This window comes from Odocoileus virginianus, chromosome 1 (genome assembly GCF_023699985.2).
Source record: "Odocoileus virginianus isolate 20LAN1187 ecotype Illinois chromosome 1, Ovbor_1.2, whole genome shotgun sequence".
NCBI lineage: Eukaryota > Metazoa > Chordata > Mammalia > Artiodactyla > Cervidae > Odocoileus > Odocoileus virginianus.
Window position 1 is genome coordinate 65,728,455 of NC_069674.1, and position 20,284 is coordinate 65,748,738.

The window sequence follows — 20,284 nt, forward strand, 5'->3', positions numbered from 1 at the left end:
TCTGTGATTTTGTCTCCTCATCATACTTGTATTTCCCTGAAGGTAACCTTAATTATTATTTTTTAACCAAGAACCCATAGTTTTGTACTAACTAAGAACCCACAGTTCAAGAAGATATACAATACATGTTTTCCCAACATAAGTGGTAAAGGGTTGTACCATCATGCTTTGGTCTATAACTGAGCTGGACTGCTGGAATGAGCTGCACTATGCCAGAATTTACCTTTATTTCTATGCATAATCTATTACTACAACATTCTTATATCTAGGGAAATAATAGCTTATCAATAATATTAGGAATCAATGTGCCTGCTCATCTCTCCCTGAGGAACCGGTTGGGTGTGAAGGGATTGCTCCATTTCACATTGCTTCTTCATTATGCTCTGGAGGTTGATTCTCAGTTTGGTTTGTCCAGGTGGGGACTATACTCCACATTCAAGTCAGCAACCAGAGCCACATGGGTGTACATTTGTGAGCCTGCTCTTTGAAACTAAAGAAAGAAAGTAGCTTTTATGGGGAAAATTATCTGTCTTACACTCTTATCTCCCACATTGTCCAAGATGGAAAAGCTTTCGATCGACAACTAAGCAAGACTCAGTTCACATACATTTTATGTAGCTGCCTCTCCCCAATAAGCACCTCTTTGCCAAAGAATAGAACTGATTGCCTTTTATTCTATACTTTCTAATATTCTATTCTATTCTATGGTCATATAGTACCCACAGGTAGTTAATAGGCTCCAAGTTTCCAGACACTTAAAGGATAGAGTTGAGGCTTCTGAATGAGACTTTGACCACTCAGAGTGAAGAAGTGGAGGGGAAGAAAGAAGAGAGATTGGTGAGACTGAGTCACAGCAGAATGGCACAGACACAGCTGGAGACCAGGGCTTGCAAACCCATAGGTTTAAAACCAAGGCTGGCAAATTCACAGGTGTCTCACTTGCCCTACTGTCTCTCAGGTCCCTGGCATCTACAAGGCTCCCAGGCTGCTAGAGACCGGCACAGTGTGTCTGGCAGGAAATAAAGTTGATTCAGGAATATGGGGAGAACTCTGGTCTTTATAGACCAGCCTTGTCCTAGGTCCAGTCACTGTAATAAGGAGATATAATAATAACTCAAGAGGTACTATACTTTAGTTTTCCTCAAGGTTCTCAGGAATGAAGTCTTCAAACATTCTACCAATCGTCTCCATTGCCTCCTCCATAGTAGATGCTCCATGGACAGCATTTTGCAAAATATTTTTTCCAAATTGGGCTCGAATAGAATCTGGGGACAGTAGTCTTGCTTCCTCTGGGTCTGTGGGACCCATCAATCGTCTCCAGTCTAAAACAGCATTCCACTTGGTCAGAATCATGACCAAAGATGTACCCCTGCAAACAAGAATGATTTCAGAAGGCTTGGACTATTGGTAACTGTAGAGACTGAATACACAGCTAAAGACAGAATGCCACAGCTTCATCCAGAGAGCTCATCTTTATTCTTTGTCCTCATCAGTGTGATTTTTCTGCTTTTTAAAAAAAATTTTAATTTATCCCTCACCCAATAGGTTTATTGGGGTTTGTTTTTCTGGGTTTTTTTGGCCATGCTGCATGACTTGCTATGTCTTTGTTACCTAACCAGGGATTGAACCCATGCCCTCTGCAGTGGAAGCACAGAGTCCTAATCACTGGACCACCAGAGAAGTTCCTTTCAACAGGATTTTTGTTCTAGAAGAATGTTGTTTTTTAATTCTAGGGATACATGCTAGGCACTATTTCAGTTACTTTCAATGTATCAATTATTTAGCCTTTGAAACAGTACCAATGAGTTAGGTCCTATTAACATCCCCATTTTATGGATAAGGAAACTAAGGCAAAGATTAAATATGTTGGCAAAGCAGACATTTAAAAGCAGATAGCCTCTATATCTAATGTGAAGACCTAAAGAAATAAAGAGAAAACAGAGAAGGAAAAAAAGGAATTAGAATAAATATGAACTCCAAATATTACCAGGGTGATTTTCTCATGAATTAGATTAGATAGAATGTTTTAATGAATTTTTTGTATCTTTCAAAGTTTCTATAACGAACAGTTACTATGTTTACAATGCAAAGAACTTTTATATATCAGAAACTTACTCAGCTAAAATATCCAAGACATCCTTATAAAACTCTTTTCCTTTTATTTTAAAATAAATTTTCTCTGCTTCCTTTTCAGTTAGGAGTATTTCTTTCATCTGTGTTATATCAAATCCAGTCTCTTTAATAAGTTTCATGATATCCTCTAGGGAAAACAGATATTTGATAGTCTTGCAGATAGCCTCCATTTTTGTTCTGTATTTAAGTAGATTGAAATAACTAAGGAAGGTCATAGTATCACTTGCATACAGTGGTTTTAAAAAACCAAAACTGTGCTAAACTAAACTGAAAAGGCACCAGAAGGACATTCAGAAGAACTTCAATATGTTAATGTAGATGTTCAGTTTCTGGGATCCATCTTTCCAGAAACCACCTGAAATGTCTAGTGGTCTATAAAGGAGGAAATCTGTTTCTATGCCAAAAGTGAAGACATGTTTTCAGCTCCACACTGTAAATGCCAAGCAACTTCTTGGATATAGAACTTCTAGATATAGATTGGAAGAGACAGCCAACCTGAACTCTTCTCACTGAACTGGCAGGGCACCATTAAGGTAATTAAATAAAGGAAATCTGGTCAAAATCTCTCACAGCCTAAACTTGGAGCACTACCGCCTGATAATGAAGGTGCTCATTGCTTTATTCTTTCAACTTTTCTTTACTTTGCAAAATTCCGCAGAAGTTGAAAAAAAAGTAACATTGGTTCTATCTTTATATATTTACCTCTTTGTTCCTGTGTTACATGAGGTTTAATCAGTGCCACAGTGTGTTGAGGAGGAAAGAAATATTGTATTTCCCTTTCAGCATCTTCTAGTGAATCACTTCCATACAACTGGTTGATAGGCAAACCTTCTATTGCAAATTGTGCGCATAAACTTTGAAAAAGAAGTAAGTCAAAAACTGTTATAACATAACACAATGTAAAACTTCATATTTGCATTCTGCAAAAGGAAGTAACTGCAGAATGGCTTGGGGCATGCTGTTACCTTTAAGGAGGTAGCAGTCATTAGGAAGAAAGGAGTTGAACATTTCAGTAATCATATAATGGATACTGACAAATGTCAAAGATGGAATGAACACCCTGGTGCAGTGGAAAAGAAGAAAATATAGAATTCTGACAGTATCACTTGCTAGCTACATGATATTGATCAACTATTTTCCTTGTCTGTGCTTCAGTTGTCTCAAATATGAGTATGATAATAAACCCTGTTTCAGAAGGAGTCTTTGAAGTTGTAATCCGATGATGTGTTTGAAATATACGGTGCATATTAAGCTGTCAATAAATTCCTTCTCCTTCTTTAATCACTAAATAATTTCAAGCACTAGAGATGGCATTTGACCTATTCCAAAGATACCAAATTATAAACACTGAATCCAGGAGACATGGCAGTGGAACCCTCTGGGTAAGGAAAGCAGCAGGAAAGGAGGAGCATACCAAATGGCTTTGTGGACAATGCAGGAGTGACATTGATGGTAATGGACAAGCCCTGCCGGGGTAGTTTATTCCAGTTCTGTTTTTGTATGATAGATGAATACATATCTCCAAAGTCAACCATTATTCCTCAGTGTTTTCCAGTTGCACCCTTTTCTTTCTGTCCCTCTGCCTATCTAGTTATATTTCAGTAGAAGTGATATTCATTGCTCATTAATTTTCTGCCCTTTAAACATAGCCCTGAGCAAGCAACCCACAAAATCCAGCCACAGCAAATAATCTCCCTTCCTGTTAACAGACTGACATCACTGGAAATTTGGCTTTCTGTCCTAAGTTTTAAGACCCCTTTCTTATCTCTGAGTTTCCCTTGTGGCTCAGCTGGTAAAATCTCTCTAATTTTTTCAGTGACCATTTCAGATTTCCTTATCTAATATGACCTTCCCATTCAGCCCTTGGCTGCTCTCACATCTCTGTTTTGAAGATATTTGTAGACTAAGAGCCTCTGATTGTCAGGGAGATTTGTACAATTAAACATCACCAGAACTGACTCCCTTCAATGCAGAGAACTACAAACAGGCACTCCATTAGGCTGTTAGACATGGTATTTGGAAAAATGTGTGTGTGTGTGTGTGTGTGTGTGTGTGTGTGTGTGTGTGTGTATGCATGCATGTGTGTAAGGATAGAAAAGAAGGATTGCTGTGTTTCTCTTGTATGCAAGTGACCATATTTCAGATTAAGCAATGGAGAGTAAAGAGTCTGATGCCCAAGTGCAGGAGTTATTTCTAAGGCAACTTAGAAAAGGAGGCAGTCAAAAATAATGGCTAAGAGTCATTGTGAACTTGTGGCAACATTAGGGATCATAAGGACTTAGGATTTAAATTCTCACTATGATAGTGGGGAGAAGAGGGGCAGTTACTGAGTGCCTTCACCTGGAGAAAATGTCTCTGTGCTGGTATGCAGCCTCCACACTTGGAGCCAGAGTTTCTAGAAGAGTGTGCCTACATGTATAGGCCAGGTAATGATAAGGATTCTTCTCTCTGATGCCACGTGTTGCATTCTCTACTACATTTCATTAAGAGGTTCTGTGGCTCCCTGCTCATACCACGTAAAGAGTGTCCAAGCCATATGATCCTTTACAGTAATTTCCTGGCACAGGAACAAAGACATAAGAGAAGAGGGTCAAGAGTGCAAAATGCCTCCTGAATGACAAGTCCAACTCAAGATCTTCTACCCAAAAGAAAACACTTCAGCTTTATATACATGATGTTTCATAAGTCCTGTACTTTATTGTGGCAGCATGGATGCAAACATTTCCTGTGTTTGATAAAGCATCTTTATTCCTGCTCGCTTGAAGGAGGGCTTTTCTTTCCCTGGATTCAATCCTGCTCTGAAATTAGCACAAAGAATTTAGGTGAATTGCAAGTCCATTTGTTTCCATCAGCTACATGCCAAGAACAGAAATGAATGAGATACTATCTCCTTCCCTCAGCTGAGACCAAGCCCAGCAGCTAAGATCAAAAAATATTTTTTAAAGTGCTCCTAGGTAACAGGTACTAGACAGCATATTAAAAAGCAGAGACATTACTTTGCCAACAAAGGTCCATCTAGTCAAGGCTATGGTTTTTCCAGTGGTCATATATGGATGTGAGAGTTGGACTATAAAGAAAGCTGAGCACCGAAGAATTGATGCTTTTGAACTGTGGTGTTGGAGAAGACTCTTGAGAGCCCCTTGGACTGCAAGGAGATCCAACCAGTCCATCCTAAAGGAGATCAGTCCTGGGTGTTCATTGGAAGGACTGATGTTGAAGCTGAAACTCCTATACTTTGCGCACCTGATGCAAAGGGCTGACTCATTGGAAAAGACCCTGATGCTGGGAAAGATTGAGGGCAGGAGGAGAAGGGGACAACAGAGGATGAGATGGTTGGATGGCATCACCAACTCGATGGACATGGGTTTGGGTGACCTCTGGGAGTTGGTGATGGACAGGGAGGCCTGGCATGCTGCGATTCATGGTGTCGCAAAGAGGAGGACACGACTGAGCGACTGAACTGAACTAGGTAATAGGTAACATGCCAGGTTTTGAGCTGATTACAAAATTCTAAGACTCATCAGTAAATTACTTTGTAAATGTTCCCACCAATTTGTAGACTACATATTAAGTTAGTCATCATTGTCTTAAAAATCTTATATCAATTAACCTACAGGATTATCATGCCCTTCTCAAAAGAACTCTTGAACAGTGCATGGGGCAGATATTTCTGTATATAAGATACAGACTTCTGGTTGGGTAGCTACTACTTACTTCCAGCCCCAAAAGAAGCAACTTAGAACATTCTCTTGCAAAGCCTTGGCCATATTCAGGTTGGCAGTGGGCTGGGCTTTCAGTCATAAATAGCCCACTCCTTACCCAGCAAAAGGAGCATTCCTGAGAACCTACTTTGGACGATAGCTGTAGTTCCTGTACCTTATATCCAAAAGGAAATAAAAATGGCTCCCATGAAAAAATCTGGGGACCCATGACATGAATCATACCTCTCTGGAAGATATTCTTTGGCTTCTTCAACATTGCTTGGTCCAATTAACTGTTTCCAGTATCCTAAGCCATTTTGTCTTACTAAAACAAGGGCTAGAGATGGACCACTGTTAGAAAAGAAAAAACAAAGTTAATGACACTATGGCTTGTAGCTAATCATAGGTAAATAATGCAAGTGTATTTGTTAGATGAGAATAGTAAAATAACCCGTTTTACTTTTAGTAAATACTAAACCTTTAGTATGAAATTAATTTCTGTTGGTGTACTCTCAAGAGTGTATTCATTAAAGAAAGGAAGCAGAGAAAGGAGAGGAAAAGAAGGACCTTGGTTCTGATCAAGTGGTCCAGGGAAAATACAGGTATTGTCCCCATGCCCCTGCTGATTTATATTATACATGCTTGCTGGCTTTCTGCTCTGGCTGCTGTTTCATTTATTCTGCTCTCAGGTTTCTAGCATCCCATTGATCTCCTCGGGCTAGTGATCTTTAGGATTACCAAAACCCTTGAGAGTCAGTCATAGCTGTCTACTTGGACTTGATGATGCTGCACAAACTGGCTATGCAATTCAACTCAACTAGACTCCAGAGGCTTCACTGGGAACTTGCATTGCTCTAATAACATTCTGGGGGGACCACAGAAGACACAGTTGAGCAGGGAATCAAAATGGAAGTGATATTGGCAAAGAAGTAGACTCAGCACATCTTTACAGAATTGAGAGGTTTGGCAACTTGAACAGAAAGCAGGGTTAAAAGAAGGTTAAATGATTCAAACATAAATCAACCTGTGCTTTCTCAACCTGAATTCTATTTTACCTGGTCATATTTTCTATAACACTTCCAAAATAATCTTTATTTTCATATTCTTTGCACAGTGTTTTTGCTTCTTCTTCTGATAATACTATCTGTCTTTGCAGCAGTATTTTAAAGCCTTCATCTTGAATTTTATTCAAAACATCCTCTAAATAAAAAGTCACATAAGTTTTAAAGTGCTAGGTTATTGATTATACACACAATACAGACTATATTATCATAAGGACACAGAATGTATTTCATTCTCATATGAAATTTAACTTTACAAAAATAGATTATTTGACTTTTAATTTAAGGTTAATTCTTAACATATCAAATTTATGATGCCATTTCCAGTTCTTCAGTGGACCAAAATCTATAGATCTAAGAATGGGGGATTTATTTTTTAAAATCTGTACAGTCAGATAAGTTTTATTTCATACATAAAGGTGATATACTGACAGTCTCAGATATGCTAGGGTTCTAGGGTTGGGCTTCCCTGATATCTCAGTTGGTAAGGAATCCGCCTGCAGTGCAGGAGACCCCAGTTTGATTCCTGAGTTGGGAAGATCTGCTGGAGAAAGGATAGGCTACCCGCTCCAGTATTCTTGGGTTTCCCTTGTGACTCAGCTGGTAAAGAATCCACCTGCAATGCAGGAGAATGGGTTTTACCCCTGGGTTGGGAAGATCCCCTGGAGAAGAGAAAAGCTCCCTACTCCAGTATTCTGGCCTGGAGAATTCCAAGGACTGTATAGTCCACGGGGTCACAAAGAGTCGAACATGACTGAGTGACTTTCACTTTCATAAAACAAAATAACTAGGTACATATCTTTTTTTTAATGTGCTTAAATATAGGCTCTAGATAAACTGAAAGATGAAATATAATTGAGCAAAAAGTGGGAAATTAATGGACCTAAGGACTGTGAAAAGCATGAAAACTAGTTTGTATAAGAAAAATTCTAAATATATCCACTGTACACCTGTTTATAAACCAAATATAAATTTCAAAATATGCCGTCAAAAGACATGTCATTGGATTACATTCAAAATCTTTTCATACCATGTGGCAGATAGAAATATTTTAGAGTATAGAGATTTTTGCCTAAAACCTAAAGCAAACATCATAATTGAAATCACTGGAGGTATTAAAAGCAGTCATACTGGCCTTTAATTATTTAATAGTTATTCTGGAAGTACTAAGCCATACATAAAAATAAAAAAATTGAACAAAATGGATAACAGTGATTGCATATAAGCTGTTTGGGAAATTCAGGAGTATTTTTAAAAGGTTAATAGTATTAATTAACATAATTCAGTTAGGGAGTCAGTAAGTAAAAATTTACAGAAGCCACTGTCTTTCTTACTTAGAAAGTAAGTTGGGGGGGAAGTGTCATTCACTATGGGGTTAAAAACTAGGAATAATGCTGAAAAGAAATGGCTGGTACTAAAAAAACAACTATGAACAGCTTACCTTTTATTGAGTGAATACTTTAGAGCAAAGAACATTGCATGTATTCCCATATTCAGTTGAAAAATAAGATAACAAGAACTATAATGAAGAAAACTATTATATCTGAATAAAAGACGCAATAGATGAGTTGAATAGAGGTATATTATATTTCTTGAAAATGCATGAGAATATGGTGAAGATGTCTGTTTTCTTCAAGTTAAATAATCCACGTGGACTTTGCTTTAGAATTTCTTGAGGTGACCCAGAATAATTAAATATCAATAAAGGTCAACATTTATTTAAAGAGTGATGAATTACCATTTACTACCAAATGGCAAACAGTAAACACGAAATAATCAAACACTGAGGCAAGGGTCAAGCAAGAAGGAGAGGGCGAGTGATAAGAGACTAACCAACTTCAAATTTTGTTTTCCCCCCTTTTTAATTAACACATTTATGCCATCCTTAAATGTCAGTATGGTTTGCATATCACAACAGCAATGTGTGATGACACTAACAGCTGTCGCCAAAATTCTTTGTAGGAGAAAACTGTATTTGTTTGGGAAAAATTATTCAACAAATTATTGAGTAGAAGGTGAGATCTTTGCAACTTGGTTGGAGGTAGATTTGCTTTGCTCAGAAAAATTGAAAAAATTGTATTTGTTTCCCAGGAACAAGAGTCAGGATTTCAGGGGCAATCCAAACCAGGTGACCAGTATGGAAGCAGAAACTGGTAAATACTACTGAGGACTATGAACAGAAGACAGGCCATTTGAAAGTTAGATTTGGCAATTTGGAGGTCGTTGGTGAACTTGACTAGGCTGGTTCTGGCAGAAGCTCGATTGGAGGGGGTTCAGGAGTGGGTGAGGGTCAAGAAGGCGACTCACTGAGCACAGACAACTCCTTGAGAAGTGTCCACTGCAGGGGAGTAGGGGAATGGGGGTCAGCTGAGGGGGCAGAGGAGCCAAGGCAGTTTTTCTGGTTGCGTTTTTGTTTCATTGAATTTTGTTTATTATGATGTTGGACCATGTTTTTGTGTTAACAGGGAAAACTCAGTAGCAAGGGAGAAAGTGATGTTGCCAGAAAATAAGGGACATTTTCGAGTGTGAAACACTCAGGAAAGCGGGTAGAAAATACATAGATCAAGAAAAGCGCTGGCCTTTGGTGGATCATGTACACAACAGGGTTCCCTCTTCTCCTCTTAGCCAATAACACTGCTTCTTATTTACAGAGAAACCAAGTAATGGAAGACAAACCCCCCAACTTCCTGCCACAAACCTATAAACTGGATCTGTGGCTATCCAGCCCTCTTTCTCTCTTGCTACGTAGAATAAAAATCTCTTCTCAGTCCAATCCTATACATCTGCTACAGAAATTATTTCCTCCTGACTCATCTCAGTGACCTTGGCCTGTCCTAAACTTTTCTTTCTTGTAACTTCAACTGGTTGATTCCTTCCCATGAGCATTAATCTACAGTCAGATTTTTCCAATCTCAAAATAACATTTACAAATCTGTCAAATATTACTTCTTTAATTCTGAATTGTTCTGACTTCTTTGTATATAATCTCACACCAGTTTTGAGACTGACTCTTTTGTGGCAAGCACTCCACTGAAACCACTCAAGATTCTCCTTTTCCTGTCTAATTCAAGCTTGACTTTTTAGTCTCTGCAAAAACAGTGCTTCTTCCATGAAGTATCATGCAACTGTCCCTGGTTAATTAAGCCATACTTATCTTTCCACTCAATTATGGGCTGCATACCCTATTTGATATCCAGTGAGGCATCTCTTATCATAGCGCTTTCCACACTCAGCTGTGGAAATTAGATGTATTTTGCTTCAGCAGTACATGTATAGGCTTCAACAGTACATGAACTGTGAACTTCCAGATGTTCAAGATGGATTTAGAAAAGGCAGAGGAACCAGAGATCAAGTTGCCAACATCCGCTGGATCAAAGAAAAAGCAAGAGAATTCCAGAAAAACCTCTACTTCTGCTTTATTAATTATGCCAAAGCCTTTGACTGTGTGGATCACAACAAACTGTGGGAAATTCTTCAAGAGATGGGGATAATAGACCACCTTACCTGCCTCCTGAGAAACCTGTATGCAGGTCAAGAAGCAACAATTAGAACCAGACATGGAACAACGGACTGGTTTCAAATTGGTAAAAGAGTGCATCAAGGCTGTATATTGTCACCCTGCTTATTCAACTTATATGCAGAGTACATCATGCAAAATGCTGGGCTGGATGAAACACAATCTGGAATCAAGATTCCCAGGAGAAACATCAATAACCTCAGATATGCAGATGATACCACGCTTACAGCAGAAAGTGAAGAGGAACTCAAGAGCCTCTTGATGAAAGTGAAAGAGGAGAGTGAAACAGTTGGCTTAAAACTCAACATTCAGAAAACTAAGATTATGGCATCTAGTCCCAACTCTTCATGGCAAATAGATGGGGACACAATGGAAACAGTGAGAGAGTTTATTTTCTTGGGCCCCAAAATCACCACACATGGTGACTGCAGCCATGAAATTAAAAGATGCTTGCTCCTTGGAAGAAAAGCTATGACCAACCTAGACAGCATATTAAAAAGTAGAGACATTACTTTGCCAATAAAGTACAAAAATCTATGGTTTTTCTAGTAGTCATGTATGGATGTGAGAGCTGGACTATAAAGAAAGCTGAGTGCCGAAGAATTGATGCTTTTGAACTCTAATGTTGGAGAAGACTCTTAAGGGTCCCTTGGACTGCAAGGAGATCAAATCAGTCAATCCTAAAGGAAATCAATCCTGACTATTATTGGAAGGACCGATGCTGAAGCTGAAACTCCAATACTTTGACCACCTGATGTGAAGAACTGACTCACTGGAAAAGACCCTGATGCTGGGAAGATTGAAGGCAGAAGGAGAAGATGATGACAGAGGATGAGATGGTTGGAAAGCATCACCGACCCAATGGACATGAGTTTGAGCAAGCTCCGGGAAATGGTGATGGACAGGGAAGCCTTGCATGCTGCAGTCCTTGAGATCGCAAAGAGTCGGACATGACTGAGTGACTGAACTGAACTGAGATGTATTTTGCAGCAGGTTGTTGTGCTGGTAGGATAAAGATTATATTGTGTAGAAAATTAAACCTAAAACCCTAGGGACTCAATACATCAGAGATATCCTTATCACCAATGTTATATGCTCATAATAAAGCTGCCTATAGCAGCTTTACTCATAGTAGCCAAAAACTGGATGCAACGAAGATGTCCTCTAATAAGTAGCTAGACATATGCTGGTATATTCATATAATATAATGTTATTCAGTTATAAAGAAGTAAGCTATTTAAGCCACAAAAAGATTAAGTGTACATAGTTATGTAAGAGAAATTTATCACTATATAATTTCAACTCTATGACATTCTGGAACATGCAAAACTACAGAGACAGTAAAAAGGTCAGATTACAACAGGGATTAGGAGGGGGAGATGGATAAATAGGAGAAGAACATGGATTTTTAGGGCAGTGGTTCTACCACGTATGATACTGTAAAAGGGACACATGACACTGAATTTATCAAAACCCACAGAATGTGCAACACAAAGAGCAAACCTTAACATCAACTATGAAGTTTAGTTAATAACAGTGTATTGATACTGGCTCACTAGTTATAAAAATGTGTCACAATAAAATATTATTAGAAGAAACTACTATGGGAGTAGGCATATGGGAACACTGTACTACCTTAATTTTTCTGTAAATCAACAACTATTCTAAAATATAAAGCCTATTCATCTAAAAAACATATACATATTGTTCAAGGTTTTAAAAGGCAAATGAAACTTTCCAAAGAAGAGAACTCTAGGCCCCTGAGCTTCACTGGTAAATTCCAGTAAAGATTTTAAAAAGATGCAATATCAATTCTACACCATCTCTTCCAGAAAACAGTGACTACCTTTCATCTCATTTTATGAAGTCTGCATTTACCCATTACCCTAATAGCAAAACCAGATAAAGACATTACAAGAAAGTCCCCAACAAAATACTGAAAATTCAAGCCCAGCAATATGTTAAAAAGGACAATAAAAGACAATATACAACAACCAAGTATAGTTTATCTGGAGAATGCAAGGCTGGTTAAATATTTAAAAATCAAAGTAATTGCCATATTATTAAACTCAAGGAAAAAATGTCAGTAGATACAGGAAAATTTTTTTGAGAAACTATAACATCCATTCATGATTAAAAAAAAATACCTCCCCAAATTAGGAGTAGGTGAGAATTTCCTTAATCTAAATAAAGGGCATATAAAGCTAACATGACACTTAATGGCAAAAGATTTAATGCTTTCACTCTAAGATCAGGAGCAAGGTAACATGTGTACTGTCATCTCTTTTATTATTCAACATCATGCAGGAAGTTCCAGCCAGTACAGTAAGGCAAGCAAAAGAAATAAAAAGTGTACATATTAAAAAGAAAGAAGCAAAACTGTCTCAATTTTTAGATTATATTATTGTCTACATCAGTGGTTCTCAATCCTTAAGAGTGCATTTAACAATGTTTGGAGATGTGTTTCGATTTTCACAACTAGGAGTTGAGGGGATGCGACTGATATGAAGTGAATAGAGGCCAAAGATGTTGCTGAACATTTTCCAGTGCTCATGATGCAGCACCCTCAACAATTACCTAGCCCAAAATGTAAGTAAGTCTGATGTTCAGAAATCCTGTGCTGTGCTGTGCTGTGCTAAGGCACTTCAGTCGTGTCCTACTCTTTGTGACCCTATGAACTGTAGCCTGCCAGACTCCTCTGTCCATGGGATTTGCAGGCAAGAAGACTGGAGTGGGCCGCCTTGCCCTGCTCCATGGGATTTTCCCGACACTCCTCTCTTATGTAGTCCTGCACTGGCAGGCAGGTTCTTCGCCACTTGTGCCACCTGAAAAGCCCTCAGAAACGCTAGTAACAGAAATTCTCAAGGAAATGATGTCAAAAAGCTCCTAGAACTAAGTAGTTTAGCAAGTCAGAGAATATGAGGTCAACATACAAGTATCAGTTCATTTCCATACACTGGATATAAAAAAGAATTAATAGTGTTACTTTATAGTTTCTGTTCTTCCTCTGCCAATATTCACTCTATTCTGTGAGGTTAAGTGTTAGGCACTTTATGTTTTCTCATTTTAACCTTCTGAATTTAAACATGAAGAAAGATTTGGTGAAGTACATTTTTTCCAAATCACACTATTAATAACACTTTACCTAAGTGTTGAACTTAAGGCATTTCAGACATGAATACTTCTAATCTTTATTATAATAACTACAATAATAATTATATATAATAAAAATTCTTGTATGTAAAATCTACCCTAACAAATTCCTAGGTTAGAAAGCACTTTCTGAACTTTTTAACTATAAATTGTTTTATTCTTTTTATTGATAAATTAGTAAATTAGTGACAACTAAATTTCTTCAAGTGCTTTTTCTTGAATGTTAAATTTTAAACTAATATATTTTAATATAATTATTCAAATCATATGTACAAAGTAGTTAAACAATTTATACTTTATTTCTTACCTGTTCTTTCATTAAAGAGGGCTGGTCGAAGTAATGCCAGTATCTTTTCAAATTTTATGCCTCTAATTTTTTTAAAATCAGGGATTAAGACCTCAATAAACTTAGTATTAGTTATATTCTCTTCAACATCACAAAACTGAGATATCTGTTGTATTTCCAGATATTGTTGTAAACTGTTGAAATCCAAAACATAATTATAAATTGAAGTTTAATAATCATGACAGAAAATTAAAACTGATAATATATTCTCACAATAATTTAAATTTTAATAAAACAAATGAATATTTAACTTCACAGAAAGATAAGTTATATCTCTATTACATCAAAGAATATGTATTTAATTCCATTTTTATTGAACCAACACAAAAATCAATTACATGAAATCACATATGTTTGATTTCATGAGAGGATATTAAAGACATCAAAATAAAGTATGTTTAAAATTTTTTTTTCTTTCCTCTATGTAAAGCAATCCAGATAGTTTCTAATTTTCCTTATAATTTTTTCTTTGAATCTAGGCTAATTTAGGAGCATATTTCATGTTTTCAAATAGATAAGATGTTTTCTATTTGAAATTTATTATTTATTTATTTCCAACTTTAATGGATTATATCAGGAAATGTATGTAGTAAGATTTTAATTTTTAAAAATTTGTTTAGGTTTTCTTTGTAAACAAAGCAAATTTACTTGTGGGATTTAAGTTTATACATATTCATATTTCATATGTTATAGATCATTTACTATACACAATTATGGAATACATATTTGCCATTCCTATATATCCTTGCTTTTTCCTCTGCTTTGTATTGAGATCTATGACCATAATGTTATTAATATCCATTTCTCCTTATCATCTTTCTAATACTTATATTTTTATTATGTCATCTGTGTGGTTTCAGGAATAAATTTTTTGACCACTATATCTTCTTCACAAATGTTTTCTTTTACATCATGTCCTTCTTTATCAAGTTTAACACTTTTAATTTTCAATTCAGTTCTTTATTTTTTAGGGCTATTTTGTTGCCATCTCTTAATTTTTTTATTTTTCTTTGTCTCTTCTAAGCAGAATATAGATTTGGATTACTGTGATACTGAATGGTTTGCCTTGGAAATGAACAGAGATCATCCTGTCATTTTTGAGATTGCACCCAACTACTGCATTTCAGGTTCTTTTGTTGACTATGAGGGCTACTCCATTTCTTCTAAGGGATTCTTGCCCACAGTTGTACATATAATGGTCATCTGGATTAAATTTGCCCATTCCGGTCCATTTTAGTTCACTGATTCCTAAACTGTCAATGTTTACTCTTGCCATCTTCCATTTGACCACTTCCAGTTTACCTTGATTCATGGACCTAACATTCCAACTTCCTATGCAGTATTGTTCTTTACAGCATCAGACTTTACTTTTATCACCAGACACATCCACAACTGGGCATTGTTTCCACTTTGGCTCAGCCTCTTCACTCCTTCTGGAGCTATTTCTTCTCCCTTCTCCAGGAGAATATTGGGCACCTAACAACCTGGGGAGTTCATCTCTCAGTGTCATATCTTTTTGTCTTCTCATACTGTTCATGCAGTTCTCAGGCAAGAATGCTGAATGCCATTCCATGGACCACGTTTTGTCAGAACTCTCCACTATGATCCATCCATCTTGGGTGGCTCTACATGGCATGGCTCATAGTTTCATCAAGTTAGACAAGGCTGTGATCCATGTGATCAGAAAAACCCTATACAGTCAGCAAAAACAAGACCAGGAGCTGACTGTGGCTCATATCATGAACTCCTTATTGCAAAATTCAGATTTAAATTGAAGAAAGTAGGGAAAACCACTAGGCCATTCAGGTATGACCTAAATCAAATCCCTTATGATTATACAGTGAGTGAAGTTGCTCAGTCGTGTCCAACTCTTTGCGACCCTCCATGGACTGTAGCCTACCAGGCTCCTCTGTCCATGGAATTTTCCAGACAAGAGTACTGGAGTGGGTTGCCATTTCCTTCTCCAGGGGATCTGCCTGACCCAGGGATTGAAGTCGGGTCTCCTGCATTATAGGCAGACGCTTTACCCTCTTGAATCACCAGGGGAAGTGATTATACAATAGAAGTGACAAATAGATTCAGGGGATTAGATCTGATAGACAAGAGTGCCTGAAGAACTATGGGCAGAGGTTCATAACATTGTATATGAGGCAGTGATCAAAACCATCCCCAAGAACAAGAAATGTAAAAAGGCAAGATGGTTGTCTGAGGTGGCCTTACAAAGAGCTGAGAAAAAAGAGAAGTGAAAGGCAAAGGAGAAAAGGAAAGATATACCCATATGAATGCAGAGTTCCAAAGAATAGCAAGGAGAGGTAAGAAGGCCTTCTTCAGTGATCAGTGCAAAGAAATAGAGGAAAACAATAGAATGGGAAAGACTAGAGATCTCGTCAAGAAAATTAGATGCCAAGGGAACATTTTCATGCAAAGATGGGCACAATAAAGGACAGAAACGGTGTGGACCTAACAGAAGTAGAAAATATTAAGAAGAGATGGCAAGAATACACAGAAGAACTATAGAGAAAAGTTCTTAATGATGCGGATAACCACGATGATGTGATCACTGACCTAGTAGCCACTTGCCTAGTCATCCTAGAGTATGAAGTTAAGTGGGCCTTTGGAAGCAACATTACAAACAAAGCGAGTGGAGGCGATGGAACTCCAGTTGAGCTATTTCAAATCCTAAAAGATGATGCTGTGAAAGTGCTGCACTCAATATACCAGCAAATTTGGAAAACTCAGCAGTGGCCACAGGACTGGAAAAGGTCAGTTTTCATTCCAATTCCAAAGAAAGGCAATGCCAAGGAACGCTCAAACTACCGCGCAATTGCACTCATCTCACATGCCAGCAAAGCAATGCTCAAAATTCTCCAAGTCTTCAACAGTACATGAACTGAGAACTTCCAGATGTTCAAGCAGATTTAGAAAAGGTAGGGGAACCAGAGATCAAATTGCCAGCATCTGCTGGATCATAGAAAAAGCAAGAGAATTCCAGAAGAACATCTAGTTCTGCTTCACTGACTACACTAAAGCCTTTGGTTGTATGAATCACCACAAACTGGAAAATTCTTAAAGAGATGGGAATACCAGACCACCGTACCTGCCTCCCAAGAAACCTGTACGCAGGTCAAGAAGCAACAATGAGAACTGGCCGTGGAACAACAGAAAGAAAAATGCTGCAAACTTTGCAAAACAACATTGACACATCTCACTCCACCCCTATCCTGCCAAGTGCTTAAATTATCTTATTATGTGTATACTAAACAACTGCTTCTGAAAGTTGGATGCAATAGACCCCTACCTGTACAACAGCACCAACAAACACTGACTCCTCTTATGCCAGCTATGTTAATAGTGGTTCACAGAACACTTTAAAAAATAGCTCAAAAATTCTGGTATGAAACCTGGTATCTTGAGCCCAACATTTCCCACCCAAGCCTGCTCCCCAACTGCTAAGTATCATTTTCTCTTAAAACTCTCACAGTAACTCCTACTGTTTACAAAGTCCTTTGTCAGCACTTGATTTATCCTACCAGTCCCTCTATCTCACTTAAAACTGGGAATTAATGGTGTTAGGGTCTCCCTGATGCCTAAAAATTATGATATGGCTAGGAACCAGCAGATGGACCAACTTAAAAAAAAAAAACCTGCCATAATTTATTAATAAGATAACAAGGAGAGTTCTGAAGATGCTCAACCAGAACACGCAGTGGAGATGGGCTGCCCGGCAGGAGGAGACACACATCAGGAAGCCTCAGGACTCAGCTACTTGGAAGTTGCTCCGGCTCACCCACCTTTCTTTAAGACATGGCTCTGACAACTCATGGGCTACATGCTGGATTTTCTGAGTCTTCAGAGGAATAGAAGTGACTTATGTTCACTTTTGAAATTTACAAACTGTTAACAAAAAACTGTACAACTATTTAGTTCTTAGCAATTTATCACCACTAACTGCCTTGAGTAAAAGGACAGAGGACATTTGCTGTCTCTAGGACAAGGGGAGGCAGAAGTGGAAGGTGGAGAGACAGGAAAGGTGTCTGGTTTGGAAGGGACCAGCCTTGGTCTCATTCTAACCCTGGAGTCCTGGGCCATGAAGCCAGATTGGTGCACCCAGTGTTAGAGAAACAGGAATTTCTTCCCTTTCGAAACTGCTTGACATAAACTTTCAGGGCAACTCCGGCTTTGTTGATCATATAAAATTTTAGACTGAAAAGAATACCTGTGGCTTTAGATGTTTGTCTTTAGATTTGAGATATCTGTATGTTATACTATGTTACCTGCTAAAACATTGTAAACAATAAGCTTCCTGGCCTGGAGCTACCTTTTGCTCTTCATCCTCAAAGGCTTGGCCATCTCTTCTTGTTCATCCCACGGTTCTTTAGATTCCGTCTCAGAATTAACTTCACTATCATCCCAGTAAGGCTGTTTTTCCTTTCCTTGTGAAACAACTAGAATATAGCTTAGGTTCCTTGTCATAAAAGAAACAAAATCCTCAAAGTCAGGCTACAAAATAAAATAAAAATAATATTATTAGGCTCATGAAATGGATAGACTACAATGGTGAACCCTACCCAAGTCAAGGATCTCTTTCCCTTCATGATTATTGGTCAAGAGAAAGTTATTCACAAGCCTCCTGTTAACTAACACATCTCTGAAGGACAGAAGTTCACAGTTGGCAGGGACTGATTGTCAAGGCAGTCTAATAACAATTGTTAAACTATAGGATGCTTCCAAATCAACTGGAGGGCTTGTTGAACACAGTTTTCTGGAGTCCAGCTCCAGACTTTATGATTCAGTACATTGAGGGTGGGGCCCCGGAACTGAATTTTCTCATAAGTTCCCAGGTGATGCTGATGTCACTGGTCCAATCCTTTTCCAGGGCCAAGAAAGATGGTCTGAGGGGTGCAGCTGGTTTACAAAGTGCTTTTCAGTAGAACTTTCTCTAATGACCAACATGCTCTGTGCTCTTCAGCATATGTAACCACAGGCAGCTGCTAAGCACTTGAAATATGGCTAGTGCCACTGAGACTCTGAATTTTTAACTTTGTTTAACTGTAATGAATTTAAGTTCAAATGGCCACATGTATCTAATGGCTACTATATTGGACAGTGCATTTCTAGAACCTGCATCTCCTGACACCCAAGCCATTGGACTTGCCAATACAAAGTCTTTACTGTATTACCCCAGACAAAACAGAATTTTTAAAATAGCTTGACAAAAAGGATTTACATGTAGGTAAAGAAAGGATTAAAGCTTTCCCATGAAGTTTATGACAAGGAGCCTTCAACCTGGGATCAGAATCTATAGGAAAGGTCTGGATACTCACTTCCTGGGGGCTGATGCACAAAGTCTTAGAGGACACATATCATAAAGAGATCTTTGCTCCAATAAAACACAATCAGAGCATCCATTTTTGCTTGACTGCCTCTGTGTCTACTGGAGCTTTCTCCACAGTCACTCTCTTTGGATTAACTGTGATATGGACACCGCCAAGGAAATCTGGAGCTTAGTTGGTTGGTCAGACTTATTCATTTGTTTTTTCTATAATGAGAATACTAAACTTATAGTAATCCATTGTATTTGGCACACAATGGATTTTTTTTTTTTTTAGCTTTCTTACCTGGTCTACTATTTGACTATAGAAGTGCTTTACTTGTTCTTCAGTAAGCGGTTTCTTATCCTCTGCTTCTATGACAAATCCTGCCTTGATAATCTTCAATTAGAGAACAAGGTCAGATCCAAATGGGTAGTGGGGCCACAGGTAAAAGAAGTCAAGGACATTTGTTTCCTAGGCTTAACAAATCTTCCAGATTTGAATGCATTACATGATTATGCCTTAGCACAATCCATAAGGCACTAAGTTGCAAGAGGCCCAAAATATGTAAGCAAAGAAGGTTCTTTTCATGCCTCCCCCAACATCAGTGTTTAAATTTTCACTGCTTGAACGAGAGACTCCACACTATTTCTATTATTTAAGTGAATCGTTTCAAGATTAAAAAAAAAAAAAAAGAGCTAACTGAATTCCAAGGAAAGATATCACAGCTTTCTAAATCATTCAAAAAGACATACATTTATAAGCACTTTTAACCATCTATTTTCAAAATTATTTTAACTCTCTTAACTTTTTTCAAGGCTTACCTTTGTTAAATCTGTAACTCATAATCTAGTATATCTTACTCTGACAGCAACAAAAATATCCAAATTACAGGGAAGAATAGAATTTAAAATTCAGCCATGCTTTGTCTTAAAATTTTTTAATTTAATGACAAATTCAGTGTGTATGTCACTCTAGTATAACAATGTATAAAATGGACCATCTACTTTATTGTAGTTTAATCAATGCTCCTTTGGCTGAAGAAAGAATGCATGATGGGA

General features: G+C 37.8%; 1 protein-coding gene across 6 annotated transcripts in view; it reads right to left on the bottom strand.

Moving 5' to 3' along the window:
• Positions 1-654: 654 nt before the first annotated feature.
• The window catches only part of NME8 (NME/NM23 family member 8), a 35,658-nt gene continuing 16,028 nt past the window's right edge, over positions 655-20,284 (bottom strand). For 3 of the 6 annotated variants that reach the window (XM_020911069.2, XM_070468890.1, XM_070468904.1), the window contains 8 exons: positions 19,530-19,622; positions 18,230-18,411; positions 13,873-14,045; positions 6,890-7,034; positions 6,078-6,185; positions 2,836-2,987; positions 2,116-2,260; positions 655-1,369 (listed from right to left, as the gene is read on the bottom strand). In XM_020911069.2, coding sequence (XP_020766728.2) covers positions 1,132-1,369; positions 2,116-2,260; positions 2,836-2,987; positions 6,078-6,185; positions 6,890-7,034; positions 13,873-14,045; positions 18,230-18,411; positions 19,530-19,622 — 1,236 coding nt within the window. In that variant the 3' untranslated portion in view covers positions 655-1,131. The remainder of the gene's footprint in view (positions 1,370-2,115; positions 2,261-2,835; positions 2,988-6,077; positions 6,186-6,889; positions 7,035-13,872; positions 14,046-18,229; positions 18,412-19,529; positions 19,623-20,284) is intronic. The other 3 variants (XM_070468914.1, XM_070468911.1, XM_020911071.2) reach the window with 3 other exon arrangements.